At 48.6% G+C, this 27020-nt stretch overlaps 1 protein-coding gene across 2 annotated transcripts; it reads left to right on the top strand.

The window, feature by feature from the left end:
• The first annotated feature begins 4490 nt into the window (after positions 1 to 4490).
• On the top strand, positions 4491 to 27019 carry NSFL1C (NSFL1 cofactor). 2 transcript variants are annotated; one of them, XM_036082398.2, is made up of 9 exons: positions 4491 to 4664; positions 7061 to 7158; positions 12778 to 12852; positions 15316 to 15481; positions 16113 to 16205; positions 17246 to 17355; positions 18187 to 18324; positions 24081 to 24245; positions 25321 to 27019. In XM_036082398.2, the coding sequence occupies exons 1-9, from the start codon at positions 4560 to 4562 to the stop codon at positions 25481 to 25483; spliced, it is 1113 nt and encodes a 370-aa protein (XP_035938291.1). In that variant the 5' UTR covers positions 4491 to 4559; the 3' UTR covers positions 25484 to 27019. The 2 variants fall into 2 exon arrangements, with proteins under 2 accessions (XP_035938291.1, XP_077913206.1); XM_078057080.1 differs by lacking the exon at positions 4491 to 4664 and adding an exon at positions 5195 to 5999.
• Position 27020: the final 1 nt, after the last annotated feature.

Below are 27020 nucleotides of genomic sequence, written 5' to 3'. Positions count from 1 at the left end.
AACTAATTGGATTCATTTATTGAGGGCTTCCTATATGCTGTGTGCTCCGGGGACACTCAGTACCTGTGAGCTCCCTTTTTGCTTTCCACGTGAACACTTACTAGCACCCACTCTATGGGGAAGTGTATTAGCCTGGCTGTTTTTCATTATGACAACAGAAAAACAGCAGGGGACACTAGTGTAGCCTGAGAATTGCATAAATCATTGAGTGACCAGACATCAGAATAATAGCCGCCTGCCAGATGATCCACGTCCTAATCTCTGGAACCCATGACTACGACCTCACATGGCCAAAAAGGGACTTTGCAGCTGGAATTAAAGATCTTGAGATGGGAGTTAGATTATCCAGGTGGGCCCTAAATGCTTTCACGAGTGTCCTGACGAGGGAGAGACGGAGGGAGATTTGACACCGAGGAGAAGACAGCAATGTGACCACAGAGGCGGAGATTGGAGTGATGTGGCCACAAGTTAAAGAATGCCGGGAATACCCAGAAGCTGGAAGAAGCCAGAACAGCTTCTCTCCCAGAGCCTCCAGAGGGAGCAGGGCCCACTGACACCTTGACTCCTGCCCAGTGATGCTGCTTTCAGACTTCTGGCCTTCAGAACGATGAAACAATAAATTTCTGTTGTTCGAAAGCACCAGGTTTGTGGTCATTTGTCACAGCAGCCCCAGAAAATAACAGCAGGGAAGGAAGCATGGAACCGAGCCTCTGGAAGAACTGCTCTGCTCCCGAAACCTCCGGGACTTGCTGGGCCCTGCACCATCCGGTCCCTGCAAACCACCCCCCTCCCCAGTCGCATCTCCCACCACCACCCCCTAAACTGACTCCGCCCTGACACCCCCCCTGGGCGTTAGCCATGCCACATTCGGTAACTCATCCAAGTCTCCCTGCTCAACTGTTTCCTTCATGAGGGCTCCCAGACGGCTCCGTCCACCAGGACATCTCCATCCCTCTCATTGCCCTCATGCAGTGGATGTGTCTTTCAGGGCACTTACTGCTGCCTGAAACAAACGTGTGTGTATTTCCTTTAGGAGGGCCAGTTGTCTCCTCTAGAATTTGAGCTTACTGAGGGCAGGGGCCTCACTTTTCACCATTGTAGCCCCTGCCACTCAGTCGTAAAGAGTGGTTGAAGGCCAACAATGAGCCAGGCACCCATCAGTGTGCTGAGAATTAAAGAGAAAAGTCTGTTCTCTCAGGGCATACCTACTACTGGGGGAAGACAGACAATGAGCAAGTAAATGTAGGTAAGCAACATGTCACATGGTGGTGAGTGCTAAAGGAATAATAAGGCAGAAGCGGGGGAGGGGGGTACCAGAGCAAGGGAGAGGAGATACATTTTATTTAGGGTGGTTGGAAGGGTCCTTACAGGTAAAGTGACAATTGAGCAAAGACCTGAAGGGAGTGGGTAGAGAGCCTTATAGATATCTGAGGGGAAAGCGTAATAGGATAAGGAACAGCAAGGGCAAAGGCCCTGAGGCAGGAGTGTGCTTGACATGGCACAGGAATCATGAGCACCAAGCAGGTGCTTGGCACATGTTAGACCCCCGTAACATCTGAGGGGGTATAGGTAGAGGTAAAATCCACAGTCTTGGGAATCAACCCAGATTCAAATTCCAGTTCTCCTATTCATCTCTTGGGTGAGTTCTCTCAGAGTGTCTCGGTTTCCTTATCCATAAACTGGTAATGACATCAGCATCTCCCTTCTTAGGTCATTTTGAGGCTGAAATGCATTGGTGCACGTAAGGCATTAATTGTGCCAGGCCCAGTGGATTTGTGGGCAGGAGCAGTCCCCAGAAGGGGTGGAGAGGGTGCTGGCAAATAAAACAAACCATGGATAACTCAGGGCCCTTCGTGGGCACTCAGGAAAACCTGCAGTTGACAGATTGAAAGAGTGGGGAAGGAACTGGAGTCAGAGCTGCTCAGCCCTCTCCCCCCAGCCCCCGCTTTGAGGCCTGGAGCCCTACACAGGCAAGATGACCGACCAAAGACAGAGAAGGGGGTGGGCCCCAGGTCCACAGCTCCCACCAGAGGCTCATCCTGCTTGAGCGTCAGGATCTAGACCTCTTGAGGTCAGTGGTTGTCCTCCAAGTCTCCCTGAATCAAAGCATCGGTTTCTTCCCACCTATTCTGTTTTCTCCTTTCCTGCTCCTCTTCTTTCTTTCCTTCCTTCCCCACTGATAGTTCTTGCCCTCTCCTCTGTGTTTCCCAGAAAACCCCTATCAAGCCTGCCCAGGCCTGGCCTCCATGGCAGCTCCTAATGAGAGAGATGGGTCTGTTCACATTATTCTCCTTGGGCCTCTAAGGCTTCCCACTTGCTCCTGCAGAGAAGGCCTAGAGCCAGAGGAAGAGGAGGACAGACAGAGGTTTCCTGCATCCTGCCACCCTGAGGATGACAGCCTTGAGGGTTCTGTGCTGGAGTGGGGCAAGAGGGGGTGCCTGGCCTGGTCAAGTATACCCCACTACCGCCCATAAGACACACACACACACAGCTCAGAGTGCATCTGGGTCCCTGGGCTGGGAGTGGGGCGGTAGGGGGTGCCAGGCCTAGCCAAGCATGGTGTTACATGTTTCTAAACTATCTAGATGGTACTATATAATGGCACTTTACTCCACACGCCATTCCCAACCTTGCTTTTTTGGCTCCACATTCGAGATTTATCCAGGTTGGTTACCTGTAGGTCTAAGTCATGCATCTTCACGGCTATATGGTATTCCACTGTAGCAAAACATCACATTTGTGATTCTCTTGAGGTTGGAGACCTGAGTTGTTCTATTCTCTCACTATCACCCACAGAAACAATGTCGTCGTGTCTCCTGGTGTGCGCAGGCCAGCATTTACGTGGGGTGAACACCCACAGGTGGATTTGGCAGGGGATCTAGGTTTCATGATTCTTCAGCTCCACTAGGTTTGCCAAGTTGTGTTCCAACGCCTTTGAGGCCTGCCCTCACCACCCAGCTTGTCCCTGAGAGTCCAGCCTGCAGCCATGATGAATACTGAGGGCAATGTCTTTGCAGCAACCTCACTTGGGAAAGGCACATTTATGGGTCGGAGGGCTCAGGCCACTTCTCCCCACCATCTGTTTTATGGAAAAGGAAAAGTTGTATTTATTGAAATTGGATCACATCCCAGAGTCAGCTCACCACTCATCAAGGGTCCAGGTACCTGCCCTGCATCCTTGTCCTCAGATTCTGACCTTGAATTTCTCCTCTGGATGCTCAGACACTTGGTTTCATTCATTCATTCCTTCATTAATTCAGCAAAGGATCATCAAGTGGCTATTTAATACCAGTGACTGCAGGTCCCAGGAGATAAAATGACCCCTAACATTTGCAGAGGGCTTAGTAAGTGTCAAGCAGAGCAGTTCACGCTGGATCCTCACACATCCCTCTGAAGTACTGTAAGGAGCCCCATTTACCCATCAGGACCCTGAAGCTAGAGGTAATCCACTCAAGATCCTACAAGCAGTAATGTCTGGGCTTCAACCCCAGGCTGAGTCCAGAGTGAGTGCTGATAAGCCATATTGTGCCAGAGACAGCCACAGCCTCTTCTGTCACAAGGATGGTGGCCCTTGGGGAAGGCTAACACTTAAGGTGTCACAGGGCATGCACAAGGATGTCTGATAGAGAGCCCAGGGACGTAGGAAGGCCTCCTTGAAGAGGGAATACCTAAACTGAGGGGAGGAGGTGTGCAGAAGCTGACAAAGGAAAGAGGAAGAGAAGAGAATCCCAGGCAGGATGGCAAGAGACAAGAGGGCAAAGAAGCTGAGGACCTAAAAGACGGGATTGGGTCTCAGAAGGTGCCCTTGGAGCAGGAGCCTGAAGAAAGTGGGGGAACACCTTGCCCACCAGTAAAGGAAAAGGGAATCGCCGCCGCTGGCAAGGCTCTGAAGCAAATGCGCGCCTGGCAGCAAGAAGGGAGTGTGCCTGGGGCAGAGGAACTTAGTGGGAAGCCTAGGAGATGAGAGGGACGGGCTGGCGTATTTCACACCGGTCTTGCAGGCCAGGAGATTTTGTCTGCTACGCGGTGTGAGACCGGGAGGCACGTTCGTGTTGGGAGCGGAGGAGGGACCTGTTGTTCCAGGTCTCTTTTATTTCCCCTAGAATGTGAGGGCAGGGACTTTGTTTTGCTCTTTACCTGTCCCCATCCCTGGAAGAGCACCAGGCCCTTTGATCGCATTCAGTAAATATGTGAACAAGGAAGTGAATGAACGAATAAATAAATGAATGAAATGAAGGAACGAATCAATGAAGAACTGTGGATCTGACTCCTTCAGAGATTCTTCATCCTACAGGTGCGGGGACGATCTGCCCCGCCTCTCCTCCTCCGCCCGGCTTCCACCCCCGCCCTAAGGCTGGGGGTCCGCGCCGCGGCCGCCAGAGGGCGCGGAGCAGGGAGCGTTTCCCGCACGGAGGGCTTTGCGTGAGGCACCGCATGGGGCGGGGCCTGCGGGCGGGCGCCGCTCGGCTGGGCCGGGTCGACCAGCGGGCGGAACGCGGCTGCGGGGCTGAGGCTGTGCGGCGGCGGCCGGAGCGGTTCAGGCGGCGCACAGGGCGAAGATGGCGGCGGAGCGACAGGACGCGGTGAGGGAGTTCGTGGCGGTGACTGGGGCCGAGGAGGACCGGGCCCGCTTCTTCCTCGAGTCGGCCGGCTGGGACCTGCAGGTAGCGGCGCGGAGCCGGCTGCGTCGGGCCGGCCAGGGGCTGCGGGAGGCGGGCGTCTGGCGCATCAAGCCCGCGGTGGCCGAAGCGCACAGTCATCCCGCCGGGCTGCGGCCCGACCCAGGCCTCAGAGTTCTGAGGCCGCTTGCCACGCGTCGCCAGCTCGGTTGGGCGTGGGGAAACGCGGGCCAGCCGCGGCCCGGCCCTGCTCTGCCGGGCCTCGGTTCCCCGCTCCGCCTCGCCCGCTGGTGGGGTCAGCGAGACTTTGGGCACTGCCGCGACCCGCGTGGAGAGGGGAGCCTGGGGGCGTGGCGGCCGCGCCGAGGCTCGACTGGAGCCGGGCCGGCGGGAATGACTCGGTCCGGGGTGGAGCTGCGCCGGCGACGAGGTGATCGTTTATTTCCCTTTACGCCGCCCGTGCCGCAGGTGGAGGGAGCAGCCCGGCCCAGGAGTTGGCCCACGCCCCCTCCTACCCAGTTCCTGGGAGAATATCTCCAGGGTGGTGGCGCAACCTTGGAGCCTATTCGTCTTTCCTAGTTAAGTCATCTGTAAAATGGGAGTCTCGTGGAATTTATCGTCTAGTGTACTGGCACATATTACGTATTCATTAAATAGTTGTTAATTAAGGCATTAAGATGAGCTACACGAGGGAGGGATTTTTGTAAATTGTTGAATCCCCCGTACCTGGAACTGCTCCTGGCTTATAATGGGCACTCGAGTAATTAATTGTAGAAAGAATTGCGTAAATGGTCTTGGTTAGCCTGCGTCTTGGGTGGATGACGAAGATTAGTAGTTCTTGATTCCCTGCCATGAGCCAGGTGCTGTTCTAATTGCTTTACGTGTCTTAAATTACTTAATCTTTGCATTTTGCAGCTGAGGTTTAGGGAGGTTAGGTAACTTGCTCAAGGCATCACTAGTTACCAAGTGGAAAAGATAGCTTTAGAACTCAGTTCTGTCTGATTCCAGAGCCCAGGCTCTGAACCACCAAGTGCCAGGCACTTTACAGGTGATGATTTGTTTAATCCTAGCAACACTGAGGTAAAGAAGACTTAGCTCCACTGTATAGGTGAGCAGTTGGAAGGTCAGAAGGCAAGTGATACATGTCAGATCCCACAGCCATTAAATAGTGAGGTTGGGATTTGAACTGGGTCTGCTGACTCCACCATTTAAATTGCTTCCACAGAGTAAAAGAGGTATAGCATCACGCCTGTACACACACACACTGTGAAGCCCCTGTGCAGGGCAGAGAGACAAAATGCAGCCACGGCCTGGAAAACCTAGAAGCTCCCAATGTTACACAGTTGCCAGGTCATCAGTCCCAGTCTCCTCACACTACAGGTAGGGAAACTGAGGCTCGTGCTTGAAACATGACTTGCCTGGCAGGGCCAGGACTTGAATGTAGGGCCCCCTCAATACCAGTTCAGTGTGTGTCCTATGACAGCACACTGCCTCCAGGGGACTGGTTATATCCCATGAAGGCACACTCCTAACAGGCTGATTACGTCCCACACGGGCTCACTGCCTACTATAAAGCTGGTGATTTTGAGGACAGGAACCATATCTTTTTCATCTCCGTAGACCTCAGTGCTCTTTCTTATTTCTTTGTGCAAAGTATGTGGTTAGTAAATACCTAACCGTTAAGTCAGTGAGAGAAACAACCAAACACAAACGGCCAAAAGACTCCCGTATACCTTCTGGATATAGAGAGCTAAGGCATGACTGTGCAGGAGTGTTGATGGCTCCTCTCATTCATTGTGTGGGGTTGGTGGGACAAGTGTCTACATTGCATAGATGATGAAACTGGGCCTTAGTGAGAAAGTAAACCTAGCAATCTGGACCAGTCTCTCTGTTCCTGACTCCTGGCTGTCACATAAAAGCTGAGAGTAAGGGCCTGAGCAGACTGCCTGGGATGGGACCTGGCTCTACTCCTTACCAACTGCTTAACTTTGGGCAATATTCTTAATTTCTCAATGTTTCTGTATCAACTATAGAATGAGACGACAGTAACACCAATTACATATGGTTCTTTGAGGATTAAATGAGTTAACACATGTAGAGTTATGCTCAGAACAACGTGGCACATAAATAAATGCTCAATAAATGTACACTGCTTTTACTGGAGCACGTTTCCTAGTAAAATGAGAATGAGGAGTGACTCCATCCCAGCCTTCCTTCTTGCCTTCTATTCACCTTAGTGGGTGGAATTTGTTTCAGGTGATATGAAGAGAAACAGTTGGTCTGCTTGCTATCTTTTCATCTCATTTTCTGTGGTCCCCAGATAGAGACCACCTTATAAGTGTGGGCCATATCTTTGTGATTTTGCTTTTTTGCACTCAAAGGAAATATGTGTTAGATGAAGGCCTGTTTAAGAATCCCAAGTTACTGCCTCTCTGTTTCAGATCGCCCTAGCGAGCTTTTATGAGGATGGAGGGGACGAAGACATTGTGACCATTTCGCAGGCAACCCCCAGTTCAGTGTCCAGAGGCACAGCCCCCAGGTAAGGGCCAACTTCAATTATTGCTACTTGGGTGCACTTCCAACAGTGATGAAGAGCAATTTCCTGACTTAATGGAGGATTCAGGCCTGGACATACGGACCAGTGGGTTGGAGTAAGAAAGTTAGATTAATTGGTGGATACTAGTTCCTCGCATGACATGTTCCTTTCCTGTAGAGAGAGGCACAACACACTCAGGTGGAGACTCTTACCTGAGTGTGGTTTATGGCCCAGTCCTGGGGGAAACCACAGAACCTACTTTTAAGTTGTTTGAGGGTCTTTTATTTATGAATGTGAGGAGTGATCTCTTCATCTCTGGAAGTTTTTAAGTAGAAACCAAACGACTTCCTTTCTGGGGGCTGTAGATGTAAAAGATTAGACTAGATGACTTTAGAAAGGCTCTTTTGATATTTTAGGATGCCCATTACCCTATTTAGAAGTCTAAGAGAAAATAAACCTGTGTAACCCACTCCTTCCCAGATTGATTAGGTGAAACAGAGTTAACCTTTATGATCCCATTTGCATCCCCTGTCCCAGCCACCTAACTCCAAGGTTCCCATGGCAGATCACTGCTGTGATCTGCAGAGCGAGACAGTGCTGGTCCTCCAGGAGACAAGCAGGGCCTCTTCCTACAAAGGTGTCTGAACTACAGCTCCCCTCTGTGCTCTAGCCTGATTTGTTTCTACTCTCTGGTATATGTTTTCACCAGAAAAATTTGTTTGGTTTTTAAATCAACCCCAGAATACAGATAGAATGTTTCTTTGCCAGTGGAGTGGTAAATTGTGTTTCTCTCTAAGGGCATCCAAGCTTTAAATTACATTTCCTCCCTTTGAAGAAGGAGCTCTAACCCCAGATTTTGTTCCTCCTCAACTTCTTTCCCTATCTCCCATGTCCAGAGGTATGGGTGATGGCTCATCTGGATGTTACTATCTGGAACATGGTTGTTAGGGAGACGGCTGATTTCCTGCGTGTGAGTCTTTCACGGGTACCCCAGGTTACTGTTGGGATGTTGGCGTGTCAGACACACAGGGGGAGAAGTTGAAATGTAGCCTCTGGTATCAGTCACATGTTCGTACCTCTCTCCTCTAGTAGCCTTAAAGTCATATCAAGGCAGTGGTTTATTGGAGCAGAAGCCTACAAGCCCAACTCCCTACATTCAGATCCCAACTCTGCTACTTGGGAGCTTTGTGACCTTGACAGTTTACTGAACATCTCAGTGCCTCGGTTTTCCTTGCCTGTCAAATGGACATGGTAGCAGTGCCTACCACGTGGAAGATTAAATGAGTTTTTAACTTACGAAGCATGTAGAACACAGTACATGTTAGCCATTGTCCTTTTATTATTATCATCATCAGCATTGGTTTTCATCATCCCCATTCTTTTTCTATGTGTCCCCTTTCTCTTTCCACAAAGATAAAAAATAGATCTATTAAGTAAAAGAATCAAAGAAACAGAGTTCAATGTTAAGACCAAGGGGGACTGAACACATGTGCAGGCCTAAAGGCCTTGCTTTGTTGCTTCGGGTAAGCCTCAAACATGGTACTCAGTTGGGTGAAGCCAAGACAAACGGAGAGGGAGGACACAGTCTGTTATGTCATTGTCCTTGTCCGGAAGGACCGGAGAAGCCACGCTTGTACTAGCACCTTTGAGGAGTTGTGTGTGCGACCTGCCTCTGCCCCCACCCCGAGGGACCAGACTGTTGCAGGACACTTAGCCTGCTGCTGGCTCGCCCCGCCCCTGCCGTTCTCTCCTCGACTACTCTCTCATGTCCTCGCTGTTGCTGTGGGGCAGCACTCCGTTAGTGAGGTCCTCCTTTGATTCTAGAATCTGGAATGGATGCGAGAAGGTTTATAAATGACCTGAAGTTACAGGCAGAATTTTGTGTGTATGTTTTATCTTTTCTGGCAAGAAAATCCATAGCTTCTAACAGATTTTCCAAGATCTTTGGGACATAAAAACGGTAACCATTGCTATAAGATAGTCTAAACTCCTCAGTAATAACAGCTGTCATTTATTGAGCACTTGCCAGGTGCCAGGCCCTAGGTTAAGCCTTTACATGTACATCTCTTCAGTCCTCACTACAACCCTATGTATGGGTACTATTACTCTACCCATTTTACAGATGAAGATACTGAAGCTGGGTGTCTTCCCAAGATGCACAGTTAGTAAAACAGGGATTTAAATGCAGATCTGTTTGTGTTTCCGGTTTTCAGCTCTCAGCCAGAATGATGTACTGCCTCCCTTCATGGACATTCAGGGTCCTCCAGAGCTGGCCCTGAACCTACCATCCTAATCTTACCGCCTTTTCTTTGTTTCTCGAATCTTTATTCCAACCAAACTGATTTCATTGGTATCTCAATTTTGCCTCATTTTTGCTCTCCTGCTTTTGTTTGAGCCTTCACCTAACTGGACATACCTGCTCCCTTTCCTGTCCAGCTCCCATGGGTCCTTCCAAGTTTAGCTTTGTCCCTACCTTCTCTTTTGAGTGCATTATCCCCAACCTATAGGCAGCATGCCATGGTCTTGTTACTCAGAAATCCAGTCACCTATAATTCATTCGCTTCTTGACCCATATCCAGGTACTTCTTGGTGACACCTCTTGTGGGTCGTCTTGAACTCTTCTCCTGATCTTTAACTTCGCTTTTTCTCTCTCAGTAAATTTTAAGTTCCTGGAAGTGGGAGGGCTAGGATTTCAGGAGCAGCCACCATCTGTCCAGCTCTGCCAGATAGTCTTAACCTATGTTGTTATGCCTCAACAACTTTGGAAGTAGGTAAGGTGCTGGGTCTTAGAAAGATTGAGTAACTCACAGCTGCTGTTATGGCAGATTCAAGTCCAAGTCTGTGTATATACGGAGCTGCTTCTGCCACATACTACCTCCTTGTCCAGCACCTCCCACCCCTGTACCTAGCACAGGGTAGAGCAAGAGGTAGCGGTGAGTTTCTTCCTTTTTTTCTTTCATCCAACTTACCTATACTTGCTTAGGATGCCAGGGACTGCCATTTTCTGATTCTCTAAAATTATACTATCCAGTGTAGGAACCTATAGCCTCATGTGGCTGTTTACATTAGTTAAAATTAAATAAAACAAACATTCAGTTATCCATACTGATCACATTTCACATACTCAGTAGTCACATGTGACTTTGACTTCCGTACTGGACAGCATAGGTACAACATTTCCATCACTATGAAAAATGGATCTGACAAAGGACTTTTGTGTACTCAGGGTGCCAGGGTACCTGGGAGATAGAGCTTTGATGCTGAAAAATTGAAATTTCTGAGACATTTTGCCACTTTGTGGAGGACAAAGGACAAAGTGTTCTAAAATTGATGGTGTCCCCTGGACGTCCATGCCTGAGGTAACTCTCAGAACACTACCCCAGAGCAGCTCTCAGCTCTAAGCGTGTGTCACAATTACTTGGAGAGCTTCTCAAATGCAGGGTGCTGGGCACTCCTCCCAAAGTTTCTGACTCGAGCTCTGAGGCAGGCCTGGGGACTGGCATTTCTCACAGTCTCACAGATACTGCTGATGCTCTCAGTCTAAGGACCAGCACTTTGAGAACCACTGCTTGAGAGGGGCACTTGCAATGTGCTGCACCAGGCTCAGTGCCCTGACAGCTCACAGAAAGCCCAAGGGGTTGGTGCTGTGATTGGCCCTGTTGGCACATGAGAACACGAAGACTTCGAGAACTTCATTAGCATGCCCCAGATCCCCAGGTGGGCTCACTTGGGATTAGAAGCAGGTATATGGACACCAGAGTCTGTGTCAGATAGTGTCAGAGTCTGGATGTGAGAACTTTCGGAGAAAGAATGAAACCTGCTGCCAGAGTAAGTGGTTTGCTCAAGCACGTGTACATGTGGTATTTGAAGGTGTTTAACAACAGAGAGAGGGCTTTTTTCCCATGGATGCTAGCCTGAACATCTGTGGAAAACCCCCTGGGAAGATTAATGAGTGAAATTAGCCTTTCAGGGCCATAGGGCACATCTATCACTTGGATCCTTTTGAACTATGTCATATAGAGCATCCAGGAATGCCCAGGAGGTTGCTCTCAGCTAACTCAAGCAGGGACTGCATTTGCTACATTAATTGGTCTTTGTTCTCTCCTTTCTAGTTGATGGCACTTCAAAGCCTGTTCTGTCCTCTGATTGTCTCCTTGATATAAATCTTCAAGATTGAACTGGAGCTTTCTCCCTAGAAAATAACTCCTTGAGGCTTCTCAGTCTAGCCTCAGTAAACCTGTGTTATCCCCCCCCACCATTTTATAAAACTTACCTGTTGCCCTAAGAAATACAGAAAATGTTTTTATAAAATGTGTCTCATGATTCCTAAGTTCCTTGAGGACACTCTAAACTAGAGAAAAAGTGACAGTGTAAAACAAAGTCAGAGGAGGAAGGTGACTCTTCTCACACCCATTTTTATTGTGCCCTCTCCAGCCCCACAGACAGCTCTGCTTTTTTCCTAAACACCAATAAAGACTTTCTCTTGACTAACCTGCAGCAGAAGCAGAGGTGTCCTGAGCCACATACTCATTTCCTTTTCACTTCCTGATAGCTTGTCCTTCCTGGAACGTGGTACTTTGTATATGTGCATGTACCACTGCCCTGCGTGCCTCCCTCCCCCACCAGCCTCCTGCCCTCTATTCACCTGACTGATGGTCCATTCATTCTTTGGCACACAGTCCAAATGTTGCATTTTCCAAGGAAACCTTTCTTGGTATTCCCCCATCCCCACCCCACGAGGGGCAAGACGTTTTGTACCCACGTGTCCCGTGTGCTTCCCTCTGCCACAGCCCATACCGCACAGTATATAACAGATGGTTTCCCGGCTCAGGGGCCATGAGCCTATAAGCAACTCAAGAATAAGAACTGTGTCTGATCATCTTTGTAGACCTAGTATCCAGTTCAGTATTTATTTATTTATTTATTTATTTATTTTTTAAAGATTTTATTTATTTATTTGAGACAGAGAGAATGAGAGAGAGAGAGCACATGAGAGGGGAGGGTCAGAGGGAGAAGCAGGCTCCTTGCTGAGCAGGGAGCCCGATGTGGGACTCGATCCAGGGACTCCAGGATCATGACCTGAGCCGAAGGCAGTCGCTTAACCAACTGAGCCACCCAGGCGCCCCTCCAGTTCAGTATTTAAAATTAAATGATGAGGGGTGCCTGACTGGCTCAGTCAATGGAGCATGTGACTCTTGCTCTCGGGGTTGTAGGTTCGAGCCCCACGTTGGGTGTGGAAATTATTTAAAAATAATAAAAATCTGTTAAAAAAAGTAATAAGAATTAAATGTTAAAAACAGCTATCCAGTTGTAAGTTTTTAAAGTAGTACATACCCCATATCTCCATACACCCCATACTGTTCCCTCTTCTCCCTCTAGGAGAGCTGAAATTGGACTCCATCTTATTTCACAATAGTCCTTCCTGATTTGTTTGCAGTCCTGCGTTACCGTGAAGAAAAATGCCACATTATTTTGATAGAAAGGCTAACCCTCTTTCACGTAGATCCACCAAAAAAAGAAAAAAATCTAACCCCTATGTCCTCAACTCCTTAGCAGCTGATAATGGGGGTTACTTTTGTTTAACTCTCCCCGATATCATTTTGCTCCTTTCTGTGTCTCCAGCGATAATAGGGTGACATCCTTCAGAGACCTCATTCATGACCAAGATGAGGAGGAAGAGGAGGAAGAGGGCCAGAGGTGAGTCTTTGTTGGTGGGGTATACAGTCCACAGGAAAGTCCATGATAATGTGTAAACCATCTAGAAGGACCTAGAAGGATAACGTGCTCGGTTATCATTAGCCATTACTACTGTGGGCTAGTCTGGGTGGTTATATTCTAGAAACAGTCTCCCACTCCCTGTAGCTTAGAAGTCATCCCTTTCCTCTGTTACTATTTTTTTCTTTTGGGGTATTCTGGGTTTTTCTTTTTTTAATTATTAAAAGAATATGTATTTGTTAAGGAGTGTTAGGGGAAGGGAACCAATAAGAAGGAAAAGAAAGTTATTCATAATACCTGGTCACCCAGTGGTCACCAGGTATCAATATTTTGGGTGTTTCTCTTTCCAGGTTTTTCTTTTTAATTAAAAAGACAATACATTACATAATAAACAAAATAAAAAGCTTATCAGTGCGTATTCCCCCAATATACACACATATACATACTGTTTGTCTGTTTGTTTTTAACAGCTAGGAATACTGTAATAAAAATAGTGTCCATTGTGGAAGATACAGAATAGTATACTGAAAAAATGTAACACTCATGCACCCCTTGGTAACTAGAGTTAATGTTTTGGCATATTTTTATTCAGTCTTTGCTCTGTATATAAATGTATTTTGTTTGGTATTATATTTTACATGGTGACGGTCAGATAATTTTGTTTCTTGTTTTTATTGGATTAATGCTATTTCTTCAGTACTTCTCCATGCCATTAAGATTCATTAGTGTTTCCTTTCAACAACTATAATAATAATTCATCATATGGATTGTCCAATATTTAGGTTTTTGACAGTTTTTTTACTATCGTAAATATCAGTGCTGTGACCATCTCTGTATATTAATCTTTGGCTACATTTCAGGTTATTTTCTTACGGTAGTTTGTAGAAATGAAAGTGCAGGTGAAAGGAATGAATATTCTTAAGCACTTGATCACAGGCTCTTAGTTCACAAGCCAAGGCTTTGAGATTCCATAATAAAGACCTTTCAGTCCACTGAGCAGAACTTCATCTGCAGCCTCATTTCACGGGTTTTAGTTCCCCATGGGCCCTGCCTCGGTCTGTGAGACGTTCTTAACGATCATTATAGTAACTCTTAGGGAAATATAATTATCTCATCATGGTCACTCTTTGGGAAGCGGGCTGAGAAATTACATGTGTTCTATTCTCTGTTTTCATCCATATAGTGACCTTTACGCTGCCTCACAGCCTTCTTTTTAGATACATTCCAGGTTCAGAGTTTTACACTCCTTGAGTGAAAGGCAATGCCATCAAGTATGTGAATGCCCAACTTCTAAATGGCCGCTGCCTCCTTTTCCTGTCCTGTCACATCCTCCAGGTGATGACCTTCCTTTATTTCACATCCTGATTACATCCTCAGCCCCTCAGCATTTCAGACCTGATGACATTGGTGCTGTTGTCCTTGTCTAGGCCTGTGGCTTGCCTTGCATTCAGTGGAATGTCGGGAAATAGAAGGCTGAGACTAATTTTATAGGTTCTCAACTCTCCCCACTGAGAGACATGCCATTGACCTAGCAGTGAATAGGAGCGACAAGCAGGTGGCTAGCCAGGCTACGTGAGTACTGGTTTTCAGAACCAGGTTAAAAACTGCTAACTTAATCTCAAGCCATACGTGGCCCATTGCAGAGCCTGGTGTGGGTATCTTGGGGCTTGTATTTGGCTTTCCCTGACCTCCTTCAGTACCATCTTCTCATTGCCCCCAGTGGATATCACCAGAATAGCAAGGTGAGGTGAAGCTTGAGTGAGCTCTCTGTGCTTTATCACACCACCTTACATGTGTGCATTACTCTGTGCTTGTTCTTTTGCATACATCCGCTGATTTGAACCTCATGGCCCTGACTTAAGGAGCAGGTAGGTAGGGCATGTGGTCCTTCTCTCCCATTTTAAAGATAAGGAAAATGAGATACAGGGCACTGCACCAGTTTGCCCAGGGTCACTCAGCGGCAGAGCCAACACTGGAGCCTAGCTGCTTGTACTAACCACACCGCTGCCACTATTAACCTAGAGCTGCTAGTCGCAGCTGCTTCTGACCGTGACCATAGTTGCCATCTCCGAGAAGGGTGCTGGCCAGCGGATGGATAATTCCCAGTTGGGACTCTTTCTGGAGCTGGCATGTTGTCATGCATGCCTGGAATGCCCTTCCCTGGTTTCTTCACATGATAAACATACCCTCATCCTCAAGACTCAGCCCAGAAGATCCTCCCCAGCTCAGTGCTCCAGAGTACCCCTTACTGACCTCCATTGCTGTTCACACTGCATTATGCCTGCCTGCCTACTTAACCTGTTTCCCCGGTTAGACAGTAAATTCCTTAAAGATGGGCATTGCGCCCTTTACCTCAGTGTTCCTAGCACCTAGCCCAGAGCCTGGCACATGCTGTATTCATGTTTTCCAAGTGCGTTTAGCGTAAGACACATGTTTTCTGTACAGGTTTTATGCCGGGGGCTCAGAGAGAAGTGGACAGCAGATTGTCGGCCCTCCCAGGAAGAAAAGTCCCAACGAGCTGGTGGATGATCTCTTTAAAGGTGCCAAGGAACATGGAGCTGTAGCTGTGGAGCGAGTGACCAAGAGCCCTGGAGAAGCCAGTAAACCGAGAGTAAGCATAGGGGGTTGTTGTCTGTGGCCACTGGACTCTGGTTTTTGGGGGCTGGGGGGAGCCCTTTCTCACCCTAGTAGTGACTGAATTTGTTTTGTCTTTCATTGCTCACTTGTTCTTATAGGTGCAAGAGCAATGCGGTTTGTTTCACCTTTTAACATGAAATCAAGATTTGAGGCAGTTTTCAAATCTAGGCCTGTGGGTTGGAACAGGTCCTATACACATGTTGTATTTGGCCAACTTTATTTACTCAGTGTTTTACTTTATTTTGTTTTAATTAAATTAGTAGCCACCTGTGTTACATAAATTCTAGATTTCTGTCATTTTTGGGAAAGTCAAAGTCTTTGGTATTATCTTGCCCTCAGATTCCTGCATGACCATAATTAACTAGAGCTTAGTAGCAGCTCTTCCCTTTAGCCAAGCAGTGCCCTCTGCCTGCCCCCCCCCCCCCACCAGTTTTCACCAGTCCAGGTCACTTCATTCATCTCCCATACTGCCTGGCTCTGTGGCTCCGAGTTCAGTACCAGAGCAAGTGCACCTAGTAGGTAACAAGCTTGAGGTATGTCATTGTATCTGAGTGACCCACCACCATTGCCTGTCTCCTCAGTGTTTATGAACTTGTGTTTTATAGCCGTTTGCAGGGGGTGGCTATCGCCTTGGGGCAGCACCAGAAGAAGAGTCTGCTTACGTGGCAGGAGAAAGGAGGCGGCATTCCGGCCAGGATGTGAGTGTGCGTCTCCATTCTTTGGGAAGCTCATAGACTGTTCTGCCGTTTTTCAGAGGCGATTGGTCACATGTTACGTGTGCACCAGCAGCCTCTGAGAGGGAAGAGGCCACCTTACTGTGGTCCTTGGATGGAGAGGATTTACCTGACTGGGCGGGGTACTCGTAAGAAGGGCTGAGCAGAGGAGATGGACAAATGAAGGCGTTGTCTGAGCATTCCACGAAGCTTGTGCAGAGGGATCATGATTCTGGGGTTTTCTGGTGCTGCGGACATGGTTAAAGAACTTAGTCTTCAGTCCATCCAAGGAGACCTAAAACACAACTTTGAAAAAATTTTCCTTACTATTGTTCAGTCCTTTTTTCTCTGTATAGGGTCCCCTCACCAATAAGTGTCTCATATTATATCGATAATTGTGAAGTTTGTGAATTTAATATTGTGTCATAAACAAATGTTTGGCCTTGTGACCATTAGTTTCTATTATGTATTTGTTTTTAATCATTTTGGGTTTTATTCCAAAATAAAGTCAAACAAGAAGAAAATAAAAACTATGCACCTGAGGCAGCAGCTGCTAATATGTTGGTTTGTAGCCTCAACCCTTTCCTGTGAATATGTATGGGGAGTTAACAGAGATTGTAGATAGCATTTGTAATGACTGCAAAATAGTCCCATGAGTAAATTTGCCATGGCAGCTTGGTTGAGCACGAGCTACATGCCAAGCACACTGGCAACCCTACAGATAAGCCACAGCTTTGACTTGGTCACTTGCTCAGAGCCACTTAGTCTGGTGAGTGCAAAATTGAGATGTAGACCCAGGTCTGCTTAAATCTAAGTCCATGCTCTTAACCTCTTGCCATATCACCTTATTTAAATTAATACTTGGTGGTTGATAGATTTCCGCGTGCATGTGTGTGTGTGGTGTGTCTGTCTGTGTTTTGATAATGACACAAGAAAATAGTAAGAACCTGCTAATTTACAGGGTCACATTGGTGTGCTTGCCAGTTTCCTGACAATGTATGGACTGCTACCTCTTACTGTCACAGGTTCATGTAGTGTTGAAGCTCTGGAAGAGTGGGTTCAGCCTGGACAATGGTGAACTCAGAAGCTACCAAGACCCATCCAATGCCCAGTTTCTGGAGTCGATTCGCAGAGGGTGAGCAGAGAAGCCTTCCTCTGGGTTCCATGTCAGTGAATGGAATGGCAGATGGAAAAGAAGAGGCTGATTGAAATGTTTATTATTTAAGAAGTTTTAAAAAAAAATTAAGATTTATTTATTTATTTTAGAGCGGGAGAGTACAGGCGGGGGGGCAGAGGGACAGGGAGAATCTCAAGCAGACTCTGTACTGAGCACGAAGCCTGACGCAGGGCTCCATCCCATGACCCTTAGATCATGACTCAAGCCAAAACCAAGACTTGGATGCTTAACTGGCTCTGCCACCCAGGCACACTGCCCCCCGCCCCCATTTTTTAAAAATTTTATTTATTTATTTTGAGAGAACACACGTGTACGCATACGTGAGCATGGGGAGAGGCAGAGGGAGAGAGAGACTATCAAGCAGGTTCACGCCCATGCAAAGCCCGACACAAGATTCAGTCTTAGGACCCTGAGATCATGATCTGAGCCAAAATCAAGAGTTGGATACTCAACTGACTGAGCCACCCAGGCGCCCCAAGAAGTAAAAAATTTTAAGCAGATTTAACACAGTTGAAATACAGAGTCACAGATCTAAAACCTTGTGTGTCTGTTTTTCCCTTCTGGGCCTGGGACAGAAGCAAGTGACCGACTAAGATAGAGGTCTCAACTGTGACTTTGAACAGGCGAGAGACAAGTGGGAGGCAGACAGTAGCCACTAAAGTAGCCGCTTCCTATGGAGGCCCAGCGATTTTCACATTTGGAACTGGGACGTTTCTCCTCCCTTTGCCCCCATCACTGCCATTCCTGTGCTGCTCTGTGTGGACCCCAGCGTTGTCTTTTCTTCTGCAGGGAGGTGCCAGCCGAGCTACGGAGGTTAGCTCACGGTGGGCAGGTGAATTTGGACATGGAAGACCATCGGGATGAGGATTTTGTGAAACCCAAGGGAGCCTTCAAAGCCTTCACTGGAGAGGGTCAGAAACTGGGCAGGTAGGAGCAGCACGGGCGGAAGCGGGACATGCTGGTACCTCTACCAGACCCGCAGACCCTGTATCTCACTCACTTGACATGTAGCTCGTCACTGTTACAGAGTACTGCATATTTCATTTGTATGGGAGGAAGAGTGTGGAGAACGTGGACTTTGGTGTTAAAAGACCTGAGTTTAAAATTTCTTCTTCACTTTCTAGCCATATGACCTTCGAGTGCTAAAATGTGACTGATAAAATGAGTGCTTCCCTCCTTAGTCACTGTGAGGAGCACAGAGTGCTGCCCCACAGTGAGCAGTTAGTCACTGTGAGCAGGAAGGGTCATACATTGCTGCTTAGATTCCGTAATCTAGCATGTTCATGGCAGTAGTCTCCTTCATGGCTTATGGCTGAAACAGACACATTTTCCTGGGTCACCTGAAATGGGGGTTTGGAGGGATGAGAAATCTTGGACTCTGTCACCCAACCCAGCCTCACAGCAGCTTTGTTCAGGATCCAGGGAAGCTCAGGGACATTATTGCCCTGTGCAGGTTGATGCTCCACCGTTATGGTGGCGCTTATCTCTCCTCTTTTGGCCCTGCCTGACACTCATTGTCACTTCCTGTGACTTTTTCTGCCTGTGTCCTCTGCCGCTGCCTCCATCTTGCGTTCAGACCCCTGGTATGATCTGATTGGTCGAAGTCACTCTTGCCTTTGATAGGCAGAGTTCTCCCACCAGACCTTGGCCAGCCCATACTCAGGCTCCCTTCTCTCAGAGGCCCACTCAGCTCTGTCCATGGGGTCACTTGGTCAGTATTCTTCAGGGAGAACTGTGCACAGAAGAGGCACTCAGGGAATCGTGACCCTCCCTGCTGGTACAATCATTTTCCAGAAGGAACACTGAGATTGTTGGACTCTCAGGGTCATGCTTGGGTGCATGACTGGTATGTGGTGGAACCAGGATTGGAACCCAGGCCTTCTGACTGGCATTTCTTCCCACACCTACACAGCAAGCGCCCTCTCTGACCTAGATCTGGCAGCTCTGGAGCTAGGCACTGCCCATGCTCACCTCACCACCATCTGCAAGGATCAGAGTGTAGTCTGCCAGCAGCTGTGCCCTTTGAGCTTCAGCCGGGCCCTCCTGGAATCCCTGACCTCCCTGTTGGCCATTCATGCCTTATCAGGAGCAAAATAATAGCTCGGGACATTAGAGAGACCAATAGACTGATTTCCCAGGACCCAAATAGTAAGTCTAGCCTGCTCTCATTTCGTCTACCGCATTGGGCCTGCGGGTTAGTCCCAAGACAGCTGTCCTCAGAGTGGTCCTCTCTGCGGCTGTGGAGGATGAATCCAACAAGTTGAGACAAATCTTGTTAATCAGGTGCTTGACGAGCTTGATTTTGCTGGCTAAATATTCTTTGCCAGTGCCACTTTCATTTTATTTCAGTTTGGCTTTCCATGAAAAATGAACAAAAGACATGTTTTATACAGCTAAATGAGATTTTATAAGTTAAGTAAGGTTTTAGCTTTTCAGTCTAAACCAGATGGGCAGCGTTTTCTAGTTTTTCCCATAAATTTTGCAACATTTTCCATTGTCATCTTGTCAACTAAAATGATCAAGAGCCAAAAGTTTAAGAAAATGTTCTCAGGTTTGCCTCAAAAATCAGTCAGTCCTGGGTTTTTTTCCTCCAATTATCTGAATGAATAAACTGTTACCAGTTCAAAAATTTGAGAAAATTCTTAGGGTTGTATTAAACTTTGTTGTTTTAGGTTTTACATCTGTTTGGATGGGAACTAATTTGAAGGTCCAGAAAGACTGCATTTATTTGATTATGAGTAGCAAACACCAAGAACGCCCTGGGGGGTGTGGGTTTGCTGCTACCTGGATTGAGTTTTGGCTGCTCACCATGCTTTCTGCAGTGGTCATTTTGTAAAGAGATGGCAAGGTGTCAGCACTTAACAGTTGTGACAACAAAGCACCTTAGTGCCCAGTTAATTCCCGACTACAAAGGAAATGAGCAATTGGGTGATTCCGGCTCTTGATCTGGATGAGGCTCTGTTGCCCTGTGAGTTGGATGATATTTGCAGTAAGATAGTAAAGAAACTTTTGGATGTCTGATCTGACCATTCCTGTTCCTGGGTGAAGTGCCTTCACTGCCTCAGATGACTCAGCCGCTCCTTGCGAGGAATGGCTCAAGTGTTAGCTCTCCGGAAACACCAGACCCAAGGCTGAGTTCCCTTGAACCAATGCACGTGGCTACCATGCACAACTAGAGCAATTTGGACCTACTAGTTTTTGAGTGTCTTGCTACAAATAAGAACCATAAAATCTGGTATAGAGGTTCCTCCTACTCCAGTCCTCACCCTCCTTGAGGGCTGTGTAGGTTGGGAGTACCCCTTAGGTGACCTTCCAGTTGCAGCCCATGGCTAGGCAGTAACCTCTCCAGCTGATTTGGGTCCAGAATATAGATAATATAAGTGGGGCAAGACCTTGAGGAATGATAGTAATTAGCTTTTAGAGTGTTTTTCTGCTGTTAGCGAAGCACTGGAGTAAGCATTTCATATGTGTTATCACCTTTAATCCTGTTTCAATCCCTAGTCTACAAATAAAGACTCTGAGCCTTGAAGAGGTCAGGTCACACCCAAGGTCACACTGCTGGTCATTGCAGAGATAGGTTCCCTCCAGTCTCTGCTCTTACCTGCCATGGTGCATTGCATCTGGGATGTTCTTACATAGCCACATAGGCATTTGTTTGTGTTCCTAGTATATGCTGGATACGGTGCATTATTTTTAGCTATTATCTCAACCAGAAATTTCATTTAACTCCCATTTTATGGAGAGCAAACTGTGTCTTGGGGGCAGTGTTCCGTAAGTCCAGGTCTAGGTCTGCCTGACTCCAAGGCTTGGCAGGAGAGTATGGCAGGGGTTAGAGCACAGGACAAGAGCCAGGCAGCTTGGATTGTGTCCTGGCTTCACCTCAAACCAACACTGAGATCTTGGGTACATTGCTTAATCCCACTGTGCCTCAGTTTCCTCACCTATAAAGTAGAAATGATGAATTCCTACCTCACATGCCGTTGAGGATTAAATGAACCACTGCGCGTGAAATACTCAGCCTGGGGCCCAGCTTGGTGATGGCCGGTCCTGTGCTGTTTCCCCAGCCATCACACTGACTCTCCTTCAGAGGAATGGCTGCCATGTAGTGGACTGCCTGCACTAAGGGGTATAGAGGTGGGATAGGGATAGTGTTCCCCTTTTACAGAAAAGGAAATTGAGAAGCCCAGATGTTCACTAACTAGCTGAGGGTCACCCAGCTCATGAGTGAGGGGTATATCAGATTTTCTGGGAGCAGGGGACGAGTTTGAGAAAGGATTTTTGTTCTTAAAGTAAACCATAGACTGTGAAGCTTGACAAAGTCCTGGCTGGTAGGAACACACAGAATGTAGAGGGAGAAAGCTTGTTCGTCACGTAAGTTCTTAAAAATTGAGAAACTGCCCTACAACATGCACTGCTATTTTCTCATCCATCAAATGGAGACCATACCCATCTCAAAGGACGGTTGTGATGAGTCATGAGGCTGCGGCTATCAAACCCCCCCAGACAGTGCGTGAGCAAAATGAACGCCGTTCCCGTGTCCCTGCCTTCCCCACCCTTGCCCAAAGGGATACTCTGGGCTCTCTTGGAATAGCTTCTTTCTCATTGTAGGCCTGACCGAAGATGTGAGAGTTCCCTTTCTGGCAGGCAGTAGCTTCACTGAGTACCTGTTCCGTCCTTGGAAATGTTACATAAAACAGTTGAAGAACAGGCCACCTACAGTCTAATTAGACGGTTGACCTAACGCCCATGAAACTCCTGAGCAAAACAGAGTCAGTCTTAGGCATTTACAGGGGTAACGTTGGACTTCCCACTGTTCCTGAGCATCTCTTGAAGTCTGTGGTGTTGTGATTTCTCTGTGTGCCCTGGCCCACGTTTGAGTCCCACGAGGGACAGGCCACCTACAGTCTAATTAGACAATTGACCTAATGCCCATGAAACTCCTGAGCAAAACAGAGTCAGTCTTAGGCATTTATAGGCGTGACGTTGGACTTCCCACTGTTCCTGAGCATCTCTTGGAGTCTGTGGTATTGTGATTTCTCTGTGTGCCCTGGCCCACGTGCTGGGAGGCTGATGCGTAGAAGCAGCTCCTCTCACGGCTGGTAAGTGTGGCCAGGCTTCTCTCCTGAATTCTACTTGGTGATTCTCTGAGTCCTCATTTGCACATTTACAGAACAGAATAAGCTAGTTGTGTGTTCTGGGGCAGTGTTTCACATGCACACTGTGTGCAGGAGGATTAACAAGTGTCCCATGAAAAAAGGATGTGGTGGTTAAATAAGTTTGCCTTAACTGCACAGTCTCTCAAGACGTTTAATATGCAAGTGGCTTCTGATGCTTCCAGTTTGTTATGTGGCATTTCCACAACCTTCCTGGGTTGTGGAGGGACTAGGGTCCCAGAAAACAGACTTGGGAAAGCACTTTCTGTTGGATTTGCTACAGGTACCGTTTTTAGCTTGTAAAGATCCAGGGGGAAGGGAGAGGTTTAAGAACTGATGTAATTAGAGGCTTCGGAAGCAAACAAGCTGGCATCTCATGGCCTTTTCTCTGCATGGGTCTGGGCTCAGGTGTCTGCTAAGAGAAAGGCTGGGAGTGAGATGCATGGGCGTTTACAGGAGAGGAATGAAACCTCCCAACAGTTGTGGAGAATTGGGAATTTTTGTTTTTGTTTTAAGACTTTATTTATTTGAGAGCGAGCGTGTGCACTAGCAGGGAGGGACAAAGGGAGAGGGACAAGAAGACTCCACGCTGAGCACAGAGCCCCATGTGGGGCTCAATCCCAGAACCCTGAGATCATGACCAGAGCAGAAATCAGGAGTAGGACACTGAACTGACTGAGCCAGCCAAGGCACCCCGAGAATTGGGGGTTCATTTTGTATACGTCAGTGCTGTATGTAGCTCTCTCCTTTATCTCTCATAGAAACTGAGTAAGGCACCATAGCCTTAACCCTTGTTCAAGATCCTCGTTACTACTCTTGTTGAAACTAAGGTCGTTTTGAGTAACTTGCCCAGCACCACAGAGCTAGTGGGTGAATTTAGACCCCGGTCCATCTGATCTAAGGTCTGAGCTCTAAACAGTGCAGCAGACACCATGTCCTGTTCCTACTGTGTAAATGATCCCTACGGTGCCGGGTACTTGGTTGGCCTGTGGGAAATCTCTGCCCCCTTCTGATAGTTGACGTAGGAGAATAAATGTGCACATGAGTACGGTTGCACTAGGGAGTGCAGGCCTGAAGATTCTGTGACAGGAAAGGAGTCTGGACTGGTCCCTGCGTCTCGGCGGTCACCTGCCAGGCTGTGTCGGGCCCTCCTCGGCTACAGACTTGGACTGCCCTCTCTCGTTGAGGCTAAAACTCAGCCTGGTCTGGTCCCGCTGCAGGCTGTCATGCATGCTGCTTTCCTCCCTTTCAGCCTTTGTTCAGGTGAGGACACCCAGGAAGATGGGGGTGAGTCACTTGCCCCAGGTTGCTCAGGAGTGAGGAAGCTAGCAGCAGCTCAGGGCCTGAGCGCATTCTGCTGGGCCCGTAGGTAGGTGCCACAAGGGCAGGGCTTGTCTCGGTCGCTCCCTGTGGCGGCAACGGCACACGTAGTCCCGGACACAGCGAGTGCTCAGGCTGACTCCGAGGCGGGACTGCCCTCCTGCAGGGCCCTTGTTCCTCTGTGCGGCCTGACGTGCTCTCTCTCCTCAGCACGGCCCCCCAGGTGTTGAATACCAGCTCTCCAGCGCAGCAGGCGGAAAACGAAGCCAAAGCCAGCTCTTCCGTCTCAATCGACGAGTCCCAGCCCACCACAAACATCCAGATTCGGCTCGCCGACGGCGGGAGGCTGGTGCAGAAATTCAACCACAGCCACAGGTGCCTTGCGCCGTCTGGCCTCGCTTATTCTGGGAGGGCCCCCTAAACACCAGCAGGCACGCCATGCTGTCCCCGAAGGAGGCAGTGGGAGGGGAAGGTCTGCAGGTCTGAAGCCTTTGGTTCTAGTCCCTGCTCTTGCATTAAGTGTGGCCAGTAACTGCTCGCTTCCCTGCTCTGGGTCTCGTTTCTCACCTGTAAAATTAGGGGATTGGAATTCTCAGGGTCTTTTTAGCACCCCCAGTATTTGTTCACAGGAACTTTCATGGTAAAGCCCAGGTGCAGCAGAATAAAATCTGAACTGCCGTGCTTGATGGAGGGGGAGGGGGGCACAGTGCCGGCATCCCCTCCAACTGGCTTCCTCCACCCAGCGCCCTCCAGGGGGTCTTTGAAAACCACTGGGCTGTGAAAGTCTCTTCTAGATCTGCCCTTTGAGAATACTAGAATACCTGCTCTACTGTTTCAGATCATCTGGGCTGGATCAAAGCTAACTGTGCCAACCCCATTTTAAAGATGGGGAAACTGAGGCACAGAGAGATTGAAGAGATTAGCAGGGGAGGACTGTTACTGGTATTATAGGTATTTGGCAACTCCTTTTTCTAGAATAGCAGTATCTAAATTTCATCAGTCACAGGCCAACTAAACTGGAAGCGCATGTGGGGCCTAGGGAATGGCTTGACAGTCCTTGAGTGCTGACAGGGGTGTCATACGGGCTAAGTTGTGAAACGAGTGTGATTAGGATTACAGGAGATGGGTCAGGCAGGGGAGCCTCTAGGAGGAGGGACCCCGGTGTGGGCAGAAAGCCCAGCATGACGAAAATCTAGGAGGAGGAAGATAGAGAACAATGGGAAGGAGGGTGGTGTCAAAGTAGGTAGGGCTTGGGATCACAGTCAGGCGGTTGGTGTTTATCCCAAGAGACGGCGAGCAGCCCTGAAGGTTTTTAGGCAAGGGAGTGACAAGATCTGATGTGCTTCCAAATGAGTGTTTTGGCTGCCCTGTGGAGAAGGATGGCCAGGGGTCGTGGACAGCAGAGAAGGGCCCTGCTCACCCACCTCCCCACTCACCCCCACTCCACCAGGATCAGCGACATCCGACTCTTCATCGTGGACGCCCGGCCGGCCATGGCTGCCACCAGCTTTGTCCTCATGACTACCTTCCCGAACAAAGAGCTGGCTGACGAGAGTCAGACCCTGAAGGAAGCCAACCTGCTCAACGCCGTCATCGTGCAGCGATTAACATAACCGCCCGCCTGGCCGGCAGCCTCATCTCCCTCCTGCGTCTCCCATGGCCAGCTGCCCCGTGGGGACCACCCCTCCCGCCCCCTCCCTCACACCCAGCAGTCCAGTGCCACGTCTCCGTAGCTCTGGGTTCTTAGATCTTGGTTGGACATTTGTTTTCTCCTTAGTTGCATTTCCTGGGTTTTTGTGACGATCAATGGACTTTAAAGAAAAAAATAAAAATAACCAAAAAAAATTGAAGGACTATCACCAGCATGTTGTACGGAACCTCTCCCACTGAAGCCGGCTTTGATTGCTTTAAAATCACATTAATTTCCAGGGTGTGTGGGGAGGAGCCTCCCTTCCATCATCTCTGCTTAAAACTTGCTTGTGGCCCACAACACCCATCCACTAGTGTCCACCCACCATCCCTGAGATGACTAGTGGAGGGTTTCCCCCTTTGTTGGGAAGGGAGTCAGGCACTTGAAGAAAGAGGCTTTGTAGCCACCTCCTCCCACAAGAACAAACCTCTTGACTGGATCAGATGGCAGCAGCAGGAGTGCCTGAAGTGTGAGGTCAGATCTAGATGCACACGAGCCCTTCAAGTGAAAGTAAATACTTCCCTGTGCTCCTTTCACTCAAACTCTGGGAAATTCGAGCTCCCTGGGCCTGGGTCAGTTGGGGTTCTGATGACACCCGCCTGCCCCAGCCCTTTCCTCCCTCATCTGGGCTACTTGCACCCTGATCTTCTCAGCCGCTCTGCCATTGCCTTATTTACTCCACGTGCAGAGATCTGTACCTGGGAGACAGACAGCTCCTGCCAGCCCAAATTAGGGCAGAGTAGGGCATCTTGGCCGAGAAGAGGAACGGAATTGAGGTGTCCCTGAGCTGTCCACTCACGGTGTGGGGCAAATCAAATGGTGAAGAGGAGGTGGGTTCCCTGAGCCACAAGCCGCTTCCACTGTGTGAGCGTTTGCAAGAGGCTCCTGCTGAGTCCGTTTTGAGGGCGAGTGCGGTGTCCACGGCTCTAGTGTGCAGGTCCTGTGCGCAGTTCTCTGCCCTGCTGCCTTCTGACTGGCAGCAGCCCCGGCAGGAGCTCCCCCTGATAGTGGCCTCCCCCCAGAAGTGTGCTTCCTATGCGAGTTTGGCAGAGGAGGATCACAGGGGTCTTGGATAGAAGTCCTTCCACCACCCTATCAGCTGAACCACAGACTGCAAATCAGCACTGACTCAGTCTCCTGGTTTTGAATCATAATAATGTGCCTCAGCCCTCTTCCCAGGCACTCCTCACCACACACTTTGTCTTTCCTGCTTCACCCGTGCGGCGAGACAAGAATATTGCTTCCCCCAGAGCTAGGGAAGGGCTTGGGCTTTCACCCGGTACCCATCCCGAGAAAGGGATGTGGCTTGGGGTGTCTGATCCCCAACTGGCGGGGGCCTGCCAGGGCAGGGTCCACGGTGTGTCGGGCAGGCAGAGGTGACCATGGAAACTAAATGCGGGTCTGGAAAAACTTTGTAAATTGTTGTCACCTTGACCATTAAAAACCAGAATGAGGACAAC

The sequence above is a fragment of the Halichoerus grypus genome, chromosome 10, assembly GCF_964656455.1.
Source record: "Halichoerus grypus chromosome 10, mHalGry1.hap1.1, whole genome shotgun sequence".
In the NCBI taxonomy this organism is placed as follows: Eukaryota; Metazoa; Chordata; class Mammalia; order Carnivora; family Phocidae; genus Halichoerus; species Halichoerus grypus.
The sequence above is the reverse complement of the archived record's forward strand: the minus strand, read 5'-3'. Positions and strand labels throughout refer to the sequence as shown.

Excerpts from the sequence above, each read along its gene's own strand:
- NSFL1C (XM_036082398.2), top strand. The coding sequence starts at position 4,560 with ATGGCGGCGGAGCGACAGGACGCGGTGAGGGAGTTCGTGGCGGTGACT. Across the intron at positions 7,159-12,777 it reads TCCAGAGGCACAGCCCCCAG|CGATAATAGGGTGACATCCT; the intron begins GTAAGGGCCAAC and ends CTGTGTCTCCAG. Across the intron at positions 15,482-16,112 it reads GAGAAGCCAGTAAACCGAGA|CCGTTTGCAGGGGGTGGCTA; the intron begins GTAAGCATAGGG and ends TGTGTTTTATAG.